This window comes from Capricornis sumatraensis, chromosome 3 (assembly GCF_032405125.1).
Source record: "Capricornis sumatraensis isolate serow.1 chromosome 3, serow.2, whole genome shotgun sequence".
Taxonomy (NCBI): domain Eukaryota; kingdom Metazoa; phylum Chordata; class Mammalia; order Artiodactyla; family Bovidae; genus Capricornis; species Capricornis sumatraensis.
The window spans coordinates 62,419,734-62,440,909 of record NC_091071.1 but is presented as its reverse complement, the minus strand read 5'-3'; the positions used below and the strand labels follow the sequence as shown (position 1 = coordinate 62,440,909).

Here is a 21,176-nt window from a genome sequence, read left to right as displayed (position 1 = left end):
CTCCCCCGTTCCTGGGATTCTCTAGGCAAGAACACTGGAGTGGGTTGCCATTTCCTTCTCCAATGCATGAAAGTGAAAAGGGAAAGTGAAGCTGCTCAGTCATGTCTGACTCTTTGCGACCCCATGGACTGCAGCCTACCAGGCTCCTCTGTCCATGGGGTTTTCCAGGCAAGAGTACTGGAGTGGGTTGCCATTACCTTCTCCTCAATATAGTATATTAACGCATATATATGAAATCTAGAAAGATGGTAATGATGACCCTATATACAAGACAGCAAAAGAGACACAGATATAAAGAACAGACTTTTGGACTCTGTGGGAGAAGGAGAGGGTGGGATGATGTGACAGAATAGCACTGAAACATGTATATCACCATCTGTGAATAGATGGCCAGTCTAAGTTCGAGGCATGAAACAGGGCACTCAAAGCTGGTGCACTGGGACAACTCAGAGGGATGGGATGGGGAGGGAGGGGGGAGTGGTGTTCGGAACTGGGGGAACACATGTACACCCGTGGCTGATTCATGTCAATGTCTGGCAAAATCCACCACAATATTGTAAAGTAATGGCCTCTAATTAAAATAAACAAATTAATCAATAAGAAATAATCATAGAGGTTGGGCTAAAGTATTCTCATCTCAAAGTTGTATCTGACTTATAACAAATTTTTATATAAATATTTCAACATATTAATATTTCCTGAATAAGAACCTACAGTATAGCACTGGGAACTTTCCTTAACACTCTTTAATGACCTATAGTGGAACATAATCTAAAAAAAGAGTGGATATATGTATATGTATAACTGATTCAGTTAGTACAGCAGAAACTAACACAACATTGTAAATCAACTATACTTCAATAAAAATTAATTTTGGATGCCATCACTGACTCGATGCACATGAGTCTGGGTGAACTCTGGGAGTTGGTGATGGACAGGGAGGCCTGGCGTGCTGCAGTTCATGGGGTTGCAAAGGGTTGGACACGACTGAGTGACTGAACTGAAACGGAAATGATCTCTGATAAAATAAAAACTTCATTTAGTACAGTTTCATAAAATAATTATAAATTGAATATTGTTTGCAAAGAAATAACATCAAATCAGCCAGAGAGATAAATACATCATGTTTTGAATTAGGTTTTGTGAGTAGACAGATTAAAATTCTATTTTAAATATAAAGTTTGTTAAAATAAATGCTTTTGTACTCAATAGAGAAAAAAAGAAAAGAAAGGAAAGAGGCCAAAACTTTTTAAGATCCTTTAAATATGAAACTGTAACTAGTATCAAGCATGAGTTGGATGTGAAGTAGAAGCAAATGAGAAGAATCACTCTGTTAATATTTAAGAACATGTTGTAGGGATATCTGATTCCTAAATCAAACCCACACATATCTGGTTTCTCGTTCTTGTTCTGGTACAGACAATCCCAGGCGTCCCTGCTATGACTGGAAGGGCCATCTGTCTTCCCAGCCCGCTGGCTTCCAGCACAGGGTCATGACGAGGCAGCCTGTAAACAGAACCACTATGGGAAGGGCCTGAACCACTGTGGGGAGACCCAGGTCCACAAAGGCCACGGTGCTTCAGGAAGAGGGATGCTGAGCTGCAGGCAGCCAGGAATAACCTTTAGCTTGCTCTCTTCTGCTTTCAATAAAATAGGGCTGAACATCACAGTAGAGACAGATTTTCAGCAAGAAAAGTTTACAATTTTTTTTTTTTTTTAAGGAAGAGGAGGAAGATGTAAGCGAATAAAGAAAACAATTTCAGGAAAAGGTAGTAAAAAAAATATTTCCATGACTACTAATCTAAATTTTGCAGCCTTGGGGAGAATCAATGTTGTTTTTCTTAACAAGATCTGGCTGAAGTGTTGCTAACTGCAGGACATGACCTGGAAGAGGCCATTCTACACAGAGGACAGGGTACACCAGGTGTTTAACTCTGAGTGAATAAAGTCTCTGGCCCACAGTGGCTCCTGGAACACATACCGGGAGCAGAAACTCCACAGTCTTGTGGCACATTGCTCTGCTGAAAATCTGGGGATGCTAGTTTCCCTCCTGCTGAATGGGATCCAAGCGCCCCCTCCTGCTCTCTCCCCCTCTTTCTTTCCTTCCAGTCCTGCTCCTTTCTTGCACTTGCCTTTGGCCAAAAAGGGCTTGATGACCACCCAGGTTTACTCATACTTCAGTCTATGCTCTGATGTTGATAACAGTTGATACTCACTGGGCTGAAATTGTGTAACTGGGGCATAAGCAGAACAATCGAGAAGTTTTACTACTTCTTTCCCCCTCCACTCACTTTCCTCATGGGCTTGAGATTAGTGGACTTAATGTCTTGCTTTCAAAAGAGATAAGTCTAGAATTATGGTACCTTCTGTCCTGTTGTCAGTTCCAGTAAGGAACCAGGGCCCATGCTATCCTTTATTTTTCTCCTAAAACAAGTACACCTTTGCATGGAAAGTTTCACTAGGGGAGGGTGGCGCTGTAGTTCAGTGTGTGTCTTAGGGAGGGAGGTGGGTAGAGTTGAGAGAGAGGCAGTGGAATTAAGGAGATGTATGAGAAGACTCTGATGCTGGGAGGGACTGGGGGCAGGAGGAGAAGGGGACGACAGAGGATGAGATGGCTGGATGGCATCACCGACTCGATGGACGTGAGTCTGAGTGAACTCTGGGAGATGGGGATGGACAGGGAGGCCTGGCGTGCTGCGATTCATGGGGCCGCAAAGAGTTGGACACGACTGAGTGACTGAACTGGGCTGAACTGAACTGATGGAGAGAGGAACATGGAAACTTATAACACCATATGTAAAACAGATAGCCGATGGGAATTTGCTGTATGACTCAGGGAACTTAAACAAGGGCTTTGTGACAATCTAGAAAGGTGGGATGGGAGGGAGGTTCAGGAGGGAGGGGACACGGGTGTACCTATGGCTCAATCTTGTTGATGTATGACAGAAAACCACAAAATTCTGTAAAACAAATATCCTTCAGTTAAAAAAATAAAGTGGCAAACAATAAAAAACAATAAAAAATGAAGATACCTCTCACCCGTTATTTCTTTTTCTCTAGGAGTTGCTTTGCCAGAGAAGCCACATGGTTTTGAGTAAATATGAAACCAGCCATTTGACTTTAGTGATAATACTTTGTAACCTCTGAGACAACAAGCTTGCTCCCCTGACCCTTCATCATGAGTCAGTGTAACTTAAATAGCCTCTCAGCAGGGTGGAGCTGGCTGCACCAGGAAGGTGTCACCCTTCTGCCCTGATGAGCTATATCCACTTAAGCAAAACTACTGCTATAAGGGTTTGGGGTGGGTGCGGAGGAGCAAGCAAAGAACCGTAATACTACATTCCAGGTTCTATACACTGACAACATACTGACGTCAATAGTTTTGGGAGTTTAAAGTGTACTCTATACTCAACCTTGCTGAGCCCTGAGGCCACTGTTTGGTAGATTAAAAGGTCAAGGGTAAAAAGAAAGTCTCCTGATTTACTGTGTGTGTGTGTGTGTGCATATGTGTGTGTGTGTGTGTGTGTGTGTGTGTGTGTGTGTGTGTCTGCTTCTGTGTGTGTGTTCCCACCTCGCCTATCTCATCCCTTGTAATGCAGAACTCCAGGCTGCGGGTCAGGGCCCGCTCATGGTCCTCGGTCTGGGCACGCCAGGTCAGACAGTCCCCTTCAAGCATGTCCAGCTGTTCCTGCAGATTCTTTGCAGAAACGTTAGAGCAGTTCTGAAAATGAAAGAGAAGTGAAAGTGATGAAGGGAATGGGCAAAATGGCAATGAGAGCAATACGCTATTTACCTGCATTGTGAAACTCATAAATGACAATAAAGAAAATAAGCTACTGATTTATTTTACCTTAAATTTCTTTGATGTCAGAAGGAAGCCAGACACCAGCATCCAATGTTGTGAAAGACAAACTTAGATTTTTAGTCTCAAAACTTCAGTATTCAAGAGTTGCTCATCATACCCAGTGCCTCAGAGACACCATTCAATGTAAGGTATAATTTTTACTTCAAAAGGCATAAAATATGCATTAGAAACATTTGGCTTCTACACTGTAATTTTCTTGTCAACTTGAGGTTAGCCTCAGGTTCATTATGCAAGCGCTCCCATCTCTACTCAGCGCAGGGGGCTCCCGAAGCCAAAGCCAGATGTGAATTTGAGAACAATTTATACTATTTGTGCAAAGTGAGATGTCTTCCTTGCTCTTTTCTTTTAAAAATAAATATACTAATGACACAAAACGCTTTAAAAGAACGTTCCTTCTTGGGAAAAATCGAGTCTATTAACAGTGACAGAAATTTTGTATTTCTTTCAGATTAAAAAACGTACTTTAGATTTACTGCACTCCATATAGTTTGGGAGATCAAACCAGTCCATCCTAAAGAAAGTCAACTCTGACTATTCATTGGAAGGACTGATGCTGAAGCTGAAGCCCCAGTACTCTGGCCACCTCATGTGAAGAGTCGACTCATTGGAAAAACCCTGATTCTGGGAAAGACTGAAGGCAGGAGAAGGGGATGACAGAGGACAAGATGACTGGATGGCATCACCGAATCAATGCTCATGAGTTTGAGCAAAGTCCAGGAGATAGTGAAGGACAGGGAAGCCTAGAGTGTTGTAGTCCATGAGGTCACAAAGAATCGGACACGAATGAGCGACCGAACAACAACCACAACGTAGTTTCGTAGATATCTTAAGTGAACTTTGAAATAAAATTAGCCATTATGATTTTTATTGTTATACATATTGGATAGTATTAACGTAGTCTTTTCTTCCCTCAAATCCTCAAATTAAGAATTTGAAGAAGGAGTTTTTGTTTCACTTTTATATCAGAACCCAATGTGTTATTTAGGAAAATTTAATCTGGAATTATTCCCATCTCTTTTAAGCTCCTTTGGTAAGGTCAGTCCAGTGGAGAAAGCAGATCCAATGACTGATGCCCAGAGGCCTGGGTGGAGCCAAGGTGCCTGGGCTCCTCTCCTCTGGGCTTTTGTAGATAAAGTAACTTTTCTGGGATCAGACTCTTCATCTGAAGATGAGGATCCTGGGTCTGACTGTCTCAAGGCTACGTTTCAGATCTGACATGCGAAAGCAGCATTGTCCAACAAAAATACAACATGAGCCACATGAATAATTTTAAATTTTCCAGCAGTCATATTAAAAAGAAACTGGTGAAGTTAATTTTTACAATATAGCTTGTTTAACCAAATATAAAAAACACTAATAAGGTTTTCTTTGTCTTATTAAGTCTTTGAAATCAAGTGTATATCTCAAACTTAGACTAAATTTCAATTATTGTTAAATTTGTATCTTAAAAACTTGCTCTGTAGTTAAAGCTCATAGACTTTAGTAGATTCACATACCAAGTCACTCCAAATATACTTAAAAGGTTTACAATTTTGGGTATCAATTTAAAATAAATAAAATTAAAAGTTTAGTTCCTCTTTATCTCAAATGTGAAAAACCAACTGCCATTATAGATAGCAATTCTATAACTTTTAAAGTAGCATGAGAATAGATGTATTAAACTTTTAAAATGAGATTTTTTTTTCCCTTAAAAAAATTTTTAGACATGGTAGAAACTTACCACAAATAAGTATCCCAATGGCTTAATGTAGTTTTTAATTGAATGTATACCAGGCAGTCTGCCTGGTTTCTTTCATATTACAGCCCAACTCCCAGCCATATTAGGTAAAAATGACAGTGTGTAAGTTGCTTACAGGCTGCTGCACTGATGAGATGACATCCACCCCCAAGGAGAGGGCCAGTTTATGGAGATGGCCTACGTGCACCTGCTTTGCCCGAGAGCGTCTGAGGAGGACCTGGGCATTGCGAGCATCATTCATTTCCTTTGCCTGTTCTGGAAACTCCAGTTCTCTTGACTTGAAGAGTCTTCCCAGCTGGAATTTAGGCCATTAACAATTAACCTGGGTTTCACATTTTTATGAAAACAGTTTTTTTTTAAATAGAGGTATAGTTAGTTGATGTATGATATTATGTAAATGACAGTTGTATGATACAGTGATTCACAATTTTTAAAGGTTATACTCCATTTATAGTTATTATAAAATATTGGCTACATTCCCTAAATTGTACAATATATCCTTGTAGCTTATTTTATACCTAAATGTTTGTACCTCTTAATACCCTAGCTCTGTACTGCCCCTCCGCACCTCCCTCTCCCCACTGGTAACCACTGATTCTCTATATACTTGAGGCTGCTTCTTTTTTGTTATATTCACTATTTTATTGTACATTTTAGATTCCACATGTGATATCATAAGTATCTTTGTCTTTCTCAAAGATAGATTTTTAAAAACTGCTTATTTCCTATAACATATTTAACTAGCTAGTCCACTGCTGACAAGCCCATCTAAAATTAATATTACAGACAAATAAATGTTATAATGATGCAAGTCAATAGAGTAAAATTAAGGGACTAACATTGTCAGGTCTATTAAAGAAGAAAACACTGTTTGTTCATAGCCTAAAACTTTAGCAAGATGTAGGCCTGTGATTTGACTAGATTCAGAGGCTATTTTCAAGGCTTTTCAATACATCTCTATTTTCTGTTGTGTGTATGTGCTCAGTGGTATTTTCTGTTAAGAGAGGCCAATATCTATGAAGTTCTACTGACACTTCAATTATAAAATTTTTTTTCTTCCCTTTAGTTGCTTATACCCTACCTTTTTTTGCTTACATACACCCCAAGTTACTTTTACCCTAACTTTTGTTAGGGGAACAAAAGTAATTAAGAATCAATATATTAAAAAAGACAGATATGTGAAATAAACAGTGAGAGTTCGAGGAATTTAGAAGAGAAGAGAAATCACTCCGGGGAGGTAGGGTTGTTAGATGGAGGGACAAGTTTTAAGTGGTATAGAGGAGAGAGAAGGACCTGACAGGTAAAGGCAGCTCAAGAGTCAGGGCTTGGAATAAGGAATGTGGGTGCCATCTTTGAGGGACCAAGGAAAGCTCTGTTTGGCTGGTAGATTGGGGAGGATGGGGCTCAGTGCAAGCAAAGTCTGGAGCCAGATTGCAGAAAGCTTCTAGTATCAGAAAAAGCAACCTGGCCTTTATTTATTACATAATCATTTATTTTTAATTTCATAGTTTAAAACTGAGAGTCTTCCAGACATCCATGGTAAGTCTTACCTCTTCTCTGACTTGGTGGAACTGGATAATCTTATATAGGATGTCCTCGTAATCTCGGATTCTCTGTTTCAGGTTTTGATGGAAGTGAATAAGGTCCTTCAGCTGTTGAGACTTTTCTTTCACAGGTGCTCCTTTGCCATTTAACTCTTCTGACTCTTTTATAATATACTGAACCTCATCATTCAGTTGCTGAAGAGTTGAAAGCAATAAAATGAGCTTCTAGAGAGCTTTTTACTTTACAACTGACATATGAAGATCGCAATAACAAATCAGTCTCTTACTTGTTAACAAATACTTATTGTGAAGCTCAGCCCTATCCCTGCAAATCCAGGCATTGTGTGTGATGCTAGGGATACATTATTCCATCCTAATCTCAGATATATTTTTTAAAATTTAAATTAACATTACATTAAAAATTTTTTTAAAAATACACAAAAAAATCTGTTTCAAAGTTAGAGGGCAAAATGGAAAGTCATATATTTTTATGACATAGCATAGAGTCATCTGCTGCTGCTGCTGCTAAGTCGCTTCAGTCGTGTCCGACTCTGAGCGACCCATAGATGGCAGCCCACTAGGCTTCTCTGTCCCTGGGATTCTCCAGGCAAGAATACTGGAGTGGGCTGCCATTTCCTTCTCCAATGCATGAAAGTGAAAATTAAAAGTGAAGTCGCTCAGTCGTGCCTGACTCTTAGCGATCACATGGACTGCAGCCTACCAGGCTCCTCCGTCCATGGGATTTCCAGGCAAGAGTACTGGAGTGGGGTGCCATTGCCTTCTCCAGAGTCATCTAGTCATCTGCTAAGCAAATATATTCTAGATACTCTATAAGGCCATGACCATCTGTGATATTTAATAAAACTAGAATCAGGTGGTATGATAAGAACACCACAAGAAGACAAGTATAAAAGTACATTGGGTGAATTATCTGTCCTTTGGGATAAAAGAATGATCAGAATGAACCACCAGCTGAGCACCACAGTAGCTATGCTGCTTTAAAAGCAGTCATTCCCCCCCTCAAAAAAAAAGGCAGTCATCCCAGAATCCACAAATAGCCACCACTTGTAGGGAGGGACAAACCACCTTCTTTCTACCCAGCGCTGCTCAGATAGCCCTTATAGGAATCTAGATCCCGGTGGACAGTTCAAAGAGGAAGCCACGATAATTTCAGACGAGATTGGGCATGTTCAGGGTGGTATGGCCATTAACTATGATTTCAGGGTTGGATTTTATATCAAGGATAAAAGTAATGGAAATGATTTAAGCTAAGGAGACAATTTGCAGAAGAGCGGCCTGGTAAGGGTATTCAAGTTGAAATCAAGTGCATGGGTATCAAATATATACACATCACGGTGACAGAGCTAAAGAATCTTGATAACAGTTCCTGATTTAGAGGAATTTATACACACACACACACTTGCTTATGTGCAGGGGCGTGTGCACACATGAAATGCAGATACATATGACACAGACTATAACAGAAACAGATAGGCTAGTAGAATTTTCTAGGAGTTTGGAGGAAAGAGCTCACTGTGGGCTACAACGGTATGTGTGTGTGTGTGTGTGTTGGGGGGGTGGTTATGTAGTACATCACTTTTGTCTTGTGTGTGTGCGCACACGTGTGTGCATGTACATAGTCGACTCCTTGTGACCCCATGGACTGTAGTCGGCCAGGGTCCTCTGTCCATGGAATTTTCCAGGAAAGAATACTGGAGTGGGTTGTCATTTCCTACTCCCAGGGATCTTCCCAACCCAGGGATCAAACCCACGTCTCCTGCATCTCCTGAACTGGCAAGGGATTCTTTACCACTGTGCCACCCAAGAAGCCCCCAGCTTTGTCTTAAAGGAACATAAATTAGGCATTCCCTAAAGGAATCTTCAAACTTCCAGTCCTGGGATTCTTTACATCCAACACTTGCAAAATAGTGACAAACAGAAACACAGGTATCAACTTTGCAGCAAAGAACAGAACCCAGATAGGAGGATGAAATGACTGGCAAACTTTTCCAGCAATTGTGTCAGGCTCAGGAGTGGCAGGAAGCGGGGGTTAAGGAGTGCAGAAGCTATCAGGGCCTGGGAATATGACTCATGGTTTTTTCTCTCACACCCTGAGGGCTCTCAGAGGGAGAATGGGAGAGCACAACAAAATTCTTGGGATGGTGGCAGAAGGCTGGGGTGCCAGTGGGTGGGGACAATGACATCACAGGGATAATTTCAGTGACAGAGGACAGCAGAACCTCTGTGTCAAAGAGGGTCTAGCCTTGTCTTGAGATCTCTGAATCAAAAACATATCTATACCTTTTAGGAAAAAATTAGAAGAAATATATGATAAATATATTAATAAGGAAATAATTTAAATTAAAATAATCTAAGGTAAGAATATGTTAAAGACCTTTTGTAGCCCGAATGTTTGCATATCATCAAATATAGCACATTGCATTTAAAAAGGAAGAAAAATGTGTCTGACACATGGACTTTTAGAAAAGCAACTCTTTTGTTTTTGAAAAAATTGTAATTCATCAGACGGTTAACATTAATTAGGTGAGCTTCAACTGAACAGCTTTTCATTCTTTTTCATTCACCCAAGGTCATCAGTTTGCTTCTTCACCTGGAACTGAGGCTTCATTTCATTCCATTTTTTCCGTAGACCTAAAATGGTCTGGAGACTCCCTCCAAGGTCAAGTGCAGACACAGGCATAAGTGCTTCCTGAAGAAGTTTTAAGTTGTGTGTGGTCTGAAATAGACATTAGATAGTTATGCATATGTTTTCTTTGTTACCACCAGCAAATACATCATAATCATTCCAGTGATGACATGGTGTGTCATCAAATTTTGCAACTGCCATGAAAACACTCACTACCTAGAGTGAGCTTCTGGTTCTAAACCACCAATGAATAAAAGCACAAGCCCTCTTTTCACTGTGGTAAATATGCATAACAAAAAACCTACCATTTTAACCAATTTAAATGTGCAGATTAGTGGCGTTAGTGCACTTTGGTGTGCAATCATTACCACCATCCATCATCAGAACTTTTTCAGCTTCCCAAACAGAAACTCTGTCCCAGACAAACACCAACCTCCATTTCCCCCTTCCCTCAGCCTCTGATAACCTCTATTCTGCCTTCTGTCTCCCTGAATTTGACCACTCGAGGTATCTCACAAAAGTGGAATCCCAATATTTATCCTTTTGTGTTTGGCTGATCTCACTTACATTTCCAAGGTTCCTCCATGTTACAGCATGTGTCAGAATGTCCTTTCTTTTTAAATCTCAATAAAACCCACTGCATGTTCCCTCACCTTTCTAAGCTGCTCTTTGAATGCTGCCCACTGCTGTTTCACGGGCTTGCTTGCAGCAGCTTTAAGTTGCCAGGCTGTCCGAAGGCGGCTGAGTTCTTCCCTTTCCACCTTCTGGCTTTCCATAGTGTTCTCCATGATGTGTACTTCATTTTTCACATTTAATATTTCATTTTCTTTTGCCTGTGGAATTAATAACCTGTGTAATGGCTTTTTGTTTCCAAGAAATACAATATGATTTTGCATACAACTCTTTTAAGAGGCAAACGCTTCATCACAGCCAAAGCAGAACACAGTCCTGCCATCAAGAAAAGTCTGAAATGTGGTGTCCCAAGGACAAAAGAACAAAAAAACACCAGGATGGTCTTGGAATGCAGGAACAGAAAAAAACAGACCCTATTGTCCTTCCCTCCCCCACGTTATAACTATTAAAGGATCTCAGGTCCTCCTGAGCAGTATAACCTGCCTCCCCTCCTACGGGAAGAAGGTGTTTGCCTTACTCTTCCCTCCACCAATGTATGTGCCTCGTCCAATCAGCAAATGACCTGTAAGACCCCTATTGCGCTCCTTGAACTCTGAGTATAAAAATGGACTAAAGGACCCGTGTTCAATGTCGGTTCTCCCTTGAGCAGGCCTGCTGGTCTGACAGTGTTTCCCACTCTAATAAACTTTATTTTCCTCTCTTTCTGCCTTATGTCTGGAAATTCTTTTCCAACCTGTGCATGGACCACGACATGAAAGGTCTGTGCACAGGCTGGGCTCTCGGAGCCCATAATATATGCCTGGACATGAGCTTGCTAGTTGTTCACAACTCCACTGGCATTTCAGTCCCCTCCTCTAAGATTTGTTTATTTCCTGGGGTTTAAAGGATGACTGAATGAGCACAGGGATACAGAAATTTTGAAGCTGAGATTATTTTAATGAATACAGTTTGAAGTGGATTCCACCTTTTAACACACATTAGACTATGTCAGTATCTCAGTGTTAGGGGCCCTGAGGGGGCAAATTGTTCCAGGTTTTTCTTTTTGTACTATCCCACTGTATACACTACAATTATTTTAAGTTTTCCTTGTGAGTTACTCCCTTTTATGAGATCTGAAATGTGCATCTATATACAGTTGTTCCTTGGTATTCATGCGGGCAGGACGGGAGGAGGGTACTGGTTCCAGGACTTGCCCTAGACATCAAAACCAGTGGATGCTTAAGTCCCATGATTGGCTTTCCATACCTGCAGGTTTCAACCAGCCCTGGATAGTGTTCTTTGTTGATCCAAAGTTGGTTGAATCCAGGAATGTGGAAGCCCTAGATATGGAGGGCCAACTATCTCTACATTCGTATCTCTATACCCTGGTGGCCCAGCAGTAAAGAATCTGCCTGCAGTGCAGGCGATGCAGGAGACACAGTTCAATCCCTGGGTCAGGAAGATTCCCCTGGAGGAGGAAATGGCAACTCACCCAGTACTCTTGTGGGGAAAATCTCATGGACAGAGGAGTCTTGTGGGCTACAGGCCATGGGGTCGCAGAGAGTCAGACACGACTGAGCACACACACACCCTGTATACCAGAAGCACAGTATCTAAATTCCAAGACTTCTCTTCCCAACTTTCATATATTCTGGCTATCTAATTTGAAATCCTTTAAACAATGGTTTTAAATAATGGGAATTCAATTAGAGAGAAAAGTATAAGGAGTAAAACCCAGGAGTAAAACCCAGGAGTAAGGAGTAAGTATAAGGAGTAAGACCCAGGAGTAAAACCATGTACTTTTTTAATGTCCAAACATCAAAAAAGGCAGAAAAATTTTTGTTTAGCAAAACAAAAATCTGCTTTATGGCCAGCTCTTCTCAGGAAATCCTTGAATTTCTAGGGAGCAACTGTACATGAATTTCTATAATGGCAATGACAGCTGGGTATCTAAAAGTCAAAAGACTTTTTAGATTATAGTTAGAAGATAGTGTCATGAATCTGTAACAGGACATTTTAAATAATAGGTAGGCCATCTTATTTTTAAATTATTTTAAATGGCATTAATATTGCATAATCATATTAATGTAGACATTATAAAGTATCATTTAATTGCAAAAAAAGCCTGCAGGTGCTATATGTGATTTCTCCAATGAATTTGGGAATCTAATAATAAAATGGTGTATTCTATAACTGTGATGTACAAGACACATATTATGAAAGATATTAGCCACAGAAATACCTAAAGTAAATCATATTTTTATCTATGCTATAAATAAAGATAGGGTATCTTTAACATATTATTAAGAAACTATTAATAAAAATGTTACATATTACACGATCTAATGGAAAATTGGAATGTGTAGCATGTCAATGACAACTATAATCTGAAGAGTGTATGCTCTGAATGAGGCCCAGAAAAGAGAGTGCTATGGTAGGATTTGTTGATGCCTAGCTACCAGGATTCAAGAAAAGTGCTTATGCATTTGGCAGATGTAAGTACTGTGGCCACTCAGAAAGATTAAATGCTTTGCCTGAGGTCTGGTTAGTAAACACTAACTACTCAATCCATAGACTTCTGTATAAGGTCACTGACAAATCTGGCATCATGTGGTCTAAATAGGGCACTAGATATCCCATTCTCCATGTAGATTCACACACAATGAACGGTCTTCTGACATCTTGCTTTTCAGATATCTTGATAACTGCTAGGCAGTACTCCAGGTAGCATTCTTTAGTTACCACTATACACTAGTAAATTGGCACTTTCATCAAGATGTCTACCAGATTTCTACCCTAAATTAGTTTTCCTCATTGTGATGATATTTAGATGAATTTGAAAAAATGTTTTCATTTCAAGCTTGAAAAATCTGAGCATGGCAACAATCAAGAGTAGAGCACTCAGCAGAAAATGCCAGCTGGCCTTCTTCCTTCCTAACCACCAAACTGGTTACCACATTTCAGCACTAATGTTTGTTTAAAAGCCTAATGTCCAAAAGATATGAAGAGAATAAAAATTGTGTTATACTTGCTTTACCAACAATTGTCTATCTCAGAATGTCACTGAACTAATAAAATTAAGAATTATGTAGACCATAATTCTTATCAGTAAGGGAAAATTTATCATATGATAGTGGTAAGGACCTTGAGTTAAAGTGACCACGTTTATAATGTCAAGATAAAAGGCCACCAAGTTATGTAGTAAAATGAACACTATTTCTGAAAACTCTAAATGGACCTTTGAATATCAGAGAACCTAAGTTTAGACACAGATATAAAATAAAATTTTTAATGGATTCCTGCTACAGATCTTAAATGAAAATCTGGCCATATGATCTTAAACATTTTAAATAAGGAATAAAGGACTTTGTTTCTGAGTAGGATGGAGTAGCCAGGGGCAGAGCAGTGCTTCTGCCTAGAACAAACAGAAAAGCTGGAATAAGTGCAGAAGGCATCTATTTAAAGTCCAAAAGAACTAAAGAGGCCAAGACTCCAGGGAAGGACGAATCTGAGAGTGGTGAGCTCACCTGTCACCTCTCTTACTGCAGCCAGGGCCTTTTCCCATTCTGTGCACAGTAAAGCTGATCATGAGGCTTTACTGGGGAACACAGAAACCAACAGAGCTTTTGACAGACACTGGTGGACGTGGGGGGTTCAAGCACACAGCTGATGTTTATCTTAGAACATTGACAAAATACTGGGGCTGAACAGGGCAGGGCAGTAGATTAGAAAACCCAAGTAAATGCCTCTGAAAAGCAGAGTGGAGGTTTTTAGCAGTCCCCCAAGACTCCTCAAGCTAGAGACCTGCCAGGCGGATTCTGTCTGAATGAATGTACCAAGCTCCAGCTTGAAAACAATGAGAGAATAGATGGAGCCTTGACAGAACTATAGTCCAGACTGAACTTCACCAGCTCCTAATTGGCTTAAGTGATCTTCCACCAATACCTACCTAGGGAAAAAACATAACACCATCTGGAATCACAATTTTTTATACATAATGCCCAGCATTCAATAGATATTCACTCATCATCCCAAGACAGGATGACACAACTAGAAACCAAGAGAAAAAGTAGATGATAGAAACAATTCCAGATCCAGATGTTAGTGACAAACACTTTAAAATATCCATAATTAATATGGTCATGAAAGCATAGGAAAGATGGAGAAAGAGAGGATACAAAAGAGATTTTTGCTGGCAATATAATGTAGTAAAAAAAGAACTAACTAGAAATTCCAGAACTGAAAAATATAATTTCTCAAAAGGAAGATAGTATGAAAAAGGCTAGACCAAGAAAAGTGCAGTTTGCAAATATGTAAATTCCTTTTTAAGTGCAAATTAGAGAAGTACACAGTGAAGACATACACATAACAATATACTGAAAAAAGTAAAAATCTTAAAGATGGATATAGATAGATAATATATGTTCTAAATGTTCCAAGTAAAAAATAACATTTTTATAGTAAAGCACAAATATAAGAACGTAGGTAAAATACTCAACAGGTCTTCACTGATGCTTAAGGATAGTGTTAGATGAATTAGAATTATTTACTGCATATTTTGTTTCTACATAGGTTTAAGAAGAATGGTCTTTAAACAACAAAGTTTGAAATAACTAAGATAAAGAAGAAATTCTAGCTCAAAGTAGATGAGAATAGTTAGAGACTGTTTCAAATGAATTTGGGCTCCAGATTGAGATTCACCTCATGTCAGAGTTCTGAGAAAACTGCAGATGTCAGCAATCTTTGCAAATCTACAGAAAATGGGAGAAGGGCCAGAAAATTAGAGAAAGAAAAATGCCCTGATTATCAGATGGGGGAACGGCTGGACTATGTGATTTACTGATCAATAAGCTTTATACTGAAAACCAGGGCAACAAAATTATCACTGATCAAGCAGATTGTGAGCACTTCGGAAAGAACCCTTAGATCACCAGGAGTCAACCTAGTTTTTGCCAAATTATTTTACACAATTGATAGGATACTGGGTAGATAGACCTTCCTTTTAGCAGCATCTTTCAACAGAGACTTGAGAAAAAGATTGTGAAATGCTGGTTAAAATAAACTACTACTGGGAGTGTCAATGATTGTTTTAAATGCTGGTTTATCAACTGATTGCTTAATGGATTGGAGTATCAACCTGCCCCTCAGACACTTTTATTAAAGATCTAATTGCCGCCGTGGGAGGCTTACTTATTAATATATGAAATTAAACCCAGGATAGATGGCTAATGTAGTAGACAGCAGGCTCAAAATTAGTTTAACAAGATGTAATCATGAGTTAAAACTAACAAAGTGATATAAAGTAGGAATAATATAAAAGCTCACATTTGTATGTAATAGATAAGTAGGCGACAAGGATATAAAATGGGACAGACCCATCTTGGCAGAAGTTGCAGTAAAAAATGTGATGCAATTACAGTTTTCTTTCATCACAAGCTGAACATGAACCAATAAAGTAAAATTATTGCTAAAAGCACTAGTATAATCTTAGTTCTCATTGGTAAAGAATGATGTCCACTTTGTGTTGAAGCGGTACTTTACTTTTTGTTTACATTTTATGAATGGTTTTGACAAGTCATGGACAATTCTGGGAGGGAGGATTAGGATGAAGAAAAAAATAAAACTACCTCTTAAATAATAGAAAGGATTTATATCTAGTTAGCTGGAGAAGACTCAAATTAGACTTTGCAATGGTTTTCCAGGTTTGAAAATTTTTTGAGTGTAAGAGGGATGAAATATGAATACATTTTTCTTCTCTATGGATCTATAGAGGGTTAGAATCAGATATGAAGAGAGATTCAACTTATTATTAAAAAAAAGAAACAAACCTTTCTAGAAGCTGGCATTTTCTAATATAAAACAAACAGTTTTAATAGGAAGATACTTGAGGTATTGAAGGAGAGGTGGATTAAGCATCTTTTAAGAATAAGAGTTCTGTAGTGAATGGGCCTGAAGTTGATGTAAGTATTCTAGCATTATTCTAGCATACTTTACAAATCTAACTTAACAACTAAAATTAGGGTACATTTCTAAGTACAATGGGGCTTCACTATGAAAGTCTGATATTATAAGATATTCTTCAAAATGAAGATTCATCCTAGATGTTATCTTCAGCCTCTGGAAATCTTATAAGAATCTTGTTGCATGCTCTCAACATACCTCAGAACTTTGGGATGAACCTCTGAGGACTCTGTGTGATAATAACAATGTTGCATTCAGATTATTGTCATTCTCTCTTCTTAACAGATACAATAGCCTTCACATGATAAACTCACAAGGGGTCTAGGACCAAAGAAGCACAGAAATGCTGGGCTTCAGGACTATTCACAGTGAATGAAGCTAGAAAGAACTTCCTAAACCAGCCTGGCTGAATGAAAGTTGAAATTTTGAATTTATGATCTTGACTTTGACAAGTAATCCGTGAAGAAGGTGTGACTCATTTAATGTTGTTCTTACCATATTTATTAAATTAAGGAACTCGAGCCCAAGGTCATGCGTTAAAAAACTCCTCTTTAAAAATAGCTGCCACTGTTTCTCCACTGAGTCAGACCAATGCTTGGCTTCAGCACCGCCCTCCTCCTTTCGTAGGATATCAGTTTGGTAAAACTCCTTTAGGCCCTGACATTGCTTCTCTACCTGGAAAAAAGAGAGAGAATATAAATGAAAGTTAAGAACACTTCAAAACATTTTTAAAGGGAAAAATACTAGATTCCAGTAAAAGCCTATATAAAAATTTACTTGGAACCTACATTTCAGAATTCTTTAAATAATTATTAAGTACTGTCAACTTACTGAAAAGACACAAATCTATGTAGGTTGTTGACAGACCAGACTGACTACCACTGGATAGTAAATTGAGCTGACAAGCTTATTATCCAGAAGACCTAGTTACTGTAGCCAAAACCATATTTATCTACTGTACACGTGTATGCTTTGCAACTGGGGACAATTTATGTCAAAGACCAATGTGGTTTCATTTTAGAGCTGTGTTTTATAATTCAGAAGAAATATAAACATATAAAATCAAGGATTACAAATCAAAAGGGAATGTAAATCAGTGAAACAATTATTCATAATCAGTAAATCATGACTTGCTTCTCCTCAGTGATAAGCCAGAACAAAAGAGTACTAATAATTATGAATTTTCTGTACATGTATTAATATTAAACTGCCTCCATGAGAAAATGTTATTGAGGTTACTTCACCTCCCTAAAATTATATTTTCTCATTGGCTAACCAATGTAAGCAGTACTAGATTATTTTAAATCAGTCTCTTGGGACAGAGTTTATATAAAATCAAATGTGCCTGTAGAACTATAGATTAACACAAAACTGGCTATTATAGAAGTAGTAGAAAAATTTTGAAACAATTTTTTAAGCATTTTGAATAATACTTAATAGCCAATGGGCTTCCCTGGTGGCTCAGGTGGTAAAGAATCTGCCTGCAATGCAGGACACCTGGGTTTGATCCCTGGGTTGCGAAGATCTCCTGGATAAGGGAATAGCTACTGATTCCAGTATGTTGGCCTGGAGAATTCTATGGACAGAGGAGCCTGGTGGGCTACAGTCAATGGGATTGCAAAGAGTCTGACATGACTGAGCAACTTTCACTTTCTTTCAGTATAACAGCCAATAGGACAAGACTCAAAGAGTTCATAACTACTGAAAGCCATCTAAAGAAGGTACGAAATTTCAGGCAGTGGTTAGTCACTATATTTTAAAGATTTTAACATCGTTCCTAATTTAATGAGTGCTGCAGAGGGCACTCACAGAAGTTCTCTCTTCTTTCCCCATATTCCATTTTTTCATGCCTCTCTTTTACTGATGCTTATTTCCTCAGCCCAGAGTGATCTTTTCTCAGTTTTCAACTCCTACTTATCCTTCATGAGATAGTTAAAATGCTACCTCCTCCAGGGGGTCGCCTAAGATTTCATAGTAAGAACTAAGCATCTATCTCCCTGGGCTTCCAAACATAATTCTGGGAGAAAGAGAACCATAAGCAAATTATTATACCACGAAGACAAGTATGCACACCATGTTCTGGACACGCTGAGGTGGGACCACCAACTCTAAAGAAACTGGAAAGCACAACGGAAGTAACACTTGATCTGTGCCTTTCAGAATTGTCCAGGGTGACAAGGAACAGGAGAAGGGGCTCCAGATGGAAGGAATAATGAGTGTGAAGGTACAAGGGTGAAACACGGGCTGGTTAAGAGCAGGATAAACGATCCTGGTGTGGGTGAAGTCCAGATAGCACACGCTGAGTGTTAAGATGCAAGCATGATCATTGGGTTGGGACAAAGCCAGCCAGCAGGTTTCAGCATATTTGGTACTCTACTCAACATGATGTGATACCTTCTTGTTAGCTTGAAACAACTGACAGCTCTCACAGTGACTCAAAATCAGCATGACAACCATCAGAACTTCAGTGGCATCGTGCGCTACAGGCTGGGGTGCCAATCTGATGGGCTGTCAGTTATGTGAAATTCTCAAAACCTAAACTTTAGGTCATCTTCCTTTCCTAACTGCTCAAAAATAAACCTCCTTGAATGTAAGTAAGCATGATGTCATTACAGGAATTCCCTTGAATATGGACTAGTCTCTTTTTTTTTTAAGTGAATTAATAATCAACTGTAATACATTATCCATTTGAGAGTAAAAGTTATAATTTGCATCACAAATTACATTTGTTATATTGCCTGAATTTTAGGCGGTAACATGATCAGATGTGCTTTAGAATGATCATTTTTTGAAAGGCATGAAGGAGAGAATTACAGAAGGCAGAGAGAACAGGCAGATACAATTTCTTTAACCTCGGCAAGGATGATGAGGACCTGCACTGAGGAGATGATGATGGTACAAAGATGGGAATTCAGAAATCTCTTAGGTTGACTCTAAAGACAGATATGGGATAGCATGGCCTTCAGAATATGGAAAAACAAAAGGGAGGAGACTGGGGATTAAACCTCAGCTCTGATGTTTACTACCTGTCTTGTCTAACTTCCTAGAGCTTCAGTTTCTCTCATTTGTAAAGTGAGGATAATAGTGAATACATATAGGGATATTATAAGGATGAAACAAAATTAGGAATTAAAAGTTCAGGTATTGATACAAAATAAGTGCTCATTAACAGAGGGATTAGAACAGACTTTGAACTCCTACACAGGACTTCTGAAAGATGGTGGGGTCATTAATCCAATGGCAAAATACAGAAGGAAACACGTTTGAAGAAAAGATAAGCAGTTGTGTTTTTGTTGAGTTTTAAGGAGGCTTCAGAATACCAGTAGGTAGTATAATTGGAAGTTGAAAATATTGGCCTGGAGCTCAAAAGAGTTGAGGCTGAAGAACTAATTTTGGGGTACTGATGCATTGAAAACCAAAAATGTGTTGGTTGGAGGTGATTTTTACAGGGAGAGTGTACAGAAAGCACAAAAGAGAGCACAGACAAGAACTCTTTGACCCACCACACTTCCAGAACAGAGAATTGAATCAGGAAAAGGAAGTAACAGATAAAGAAGCAAACAGGATGATTACCCCAGTTCCGTGAAATATCCAAATAAGGCGAATCTACAGGGACAGAAAACAGATTAGTGCTTGCCCGAGGCTGGGGGATTGGCAACCAGGACTGACAAAAAGTATTCATAGGCTCTTTTTGGGGTGGTGGAAACATACCAAACCTGGAGTGCACTGATGTTTGCACAATTTTATAAATAAATACTAAAAATCACTACATCCTACAATAGGCAAATTTTATGGTCTGTAAATTATACCTCATTAAATCTGTTTTTCTTTATAAAGTCAAAAGAGGTCAGTATGAGTAACTGGGTTAAACAAATATGGCAGAGAGATCAAGTGGGATAAAGACTGAAAATACACCATTTCATCTGTCAACTAGCAAGTAATAAGCTTATAAGAGTGTTTTCAATGGAGTGAAGAGCTGGTAAAAGGCAAGACTGAAACAAGGATAAACTCAGTGGCAGTGGGATGAGGACTGGGGAGGATCAACAAGGAGAGGAAATAAACGTCATCTTCCCATCCCACGAGTCCAGATGGGAAAGGAAGGAAACCTACAGAGTGGCAGCCGTAGTGAGGGCAAGACTGCTCGGGAGAACTGTAGGCGAAAGAGAGGGAAGAAACAGAAGAAGCAAAGGTTCAAAACTCAAGAATGGATGCTGAAGCTACGTTCTGAAGGATTCGGGAGCAGACAGGGAGGTACCGAGGGCTGGTTATGGGGGGACACACGCGGAAACCCCACTTTATTGGTGACAGTGCAGGAAGGGAGAATACGTCCGTGGGTTTGGAAGCTGAGAGAAGACAAGGCAATTTGGCTCAATGGACTCATGTGTTTTTTCCGTCACATACAAGCTACGGGTGCAGATTTAGGAATGGAAACTGTGGTAAGAAGCTTGAGAGTCACTACTGAACGGGCAGCAGCTAGAGGGCACATGGTAGCGGGGGAGGGGGTGCTCAGCTGAGGAAAAGACGCTTGAATTTGTAACAGCACCAATCAGCACAATTGTTTGATTTTCCACAGGAGTATCTGGGAGCTTGGAAAGAGAAGCAGAGTAAACAGAGTGTTGGATTGATCTAGAATTGGGAATTGGCAGAGTTCGGGTGGAAGCCAGGGAAGTGAGGGTATGGGGAGTATAATGGAATTGAATAAGCTGGCGAGGAGAGAAGGAAAGCCCATGGGAGGCTGGACAGACTGAAAGCCCTGCCAGGGTGGGGACAGGAGCCTCTGCCAGGTGAGAAAACAGAGTGAAAGCTGGG

General features: G+C 39.5%; 1 protein-coding gene across 1 annotated transcript in view; it reads right to left on the bottom strand.

The window, feature by feature from the left end:
* The window catches only part of CCDC141 (coiled-coil domain containing 141), a 232,374-nt gene that overhangs the window by 35,159 nt on the left and 176,039 nt on the right, over positions 1-21,176 (bottom strand). Inside the window, exons 12-17 of the mRNA XM_068969187.1 lie at positions 16,863-17,042; positions 10,448-10,627; positions 9,759-9,884; positions 7,154-7,342; positions 5,719-5,898; positions 3,572-3,721 (exon numbers count right to left, since the gene is read on the bottom strand). Coding sequence (XP_068825288.1) covers positions 3,572-3,721; positions 5,719-5,898; positions 7,154-7,342; positions 9,759-9,884; positions 10,448-10,627; positions 16,863-17,042 — 1,005 coding nt within the window. The remainder of the gene's footprint in view (positions 1-3,571; positions 3,722-5,718; positions 5,899-7,153; positions 7,343-9,758; positions 9,885-10,447; positions 10,628-16,862; positions 17,043-21,176) is intronic.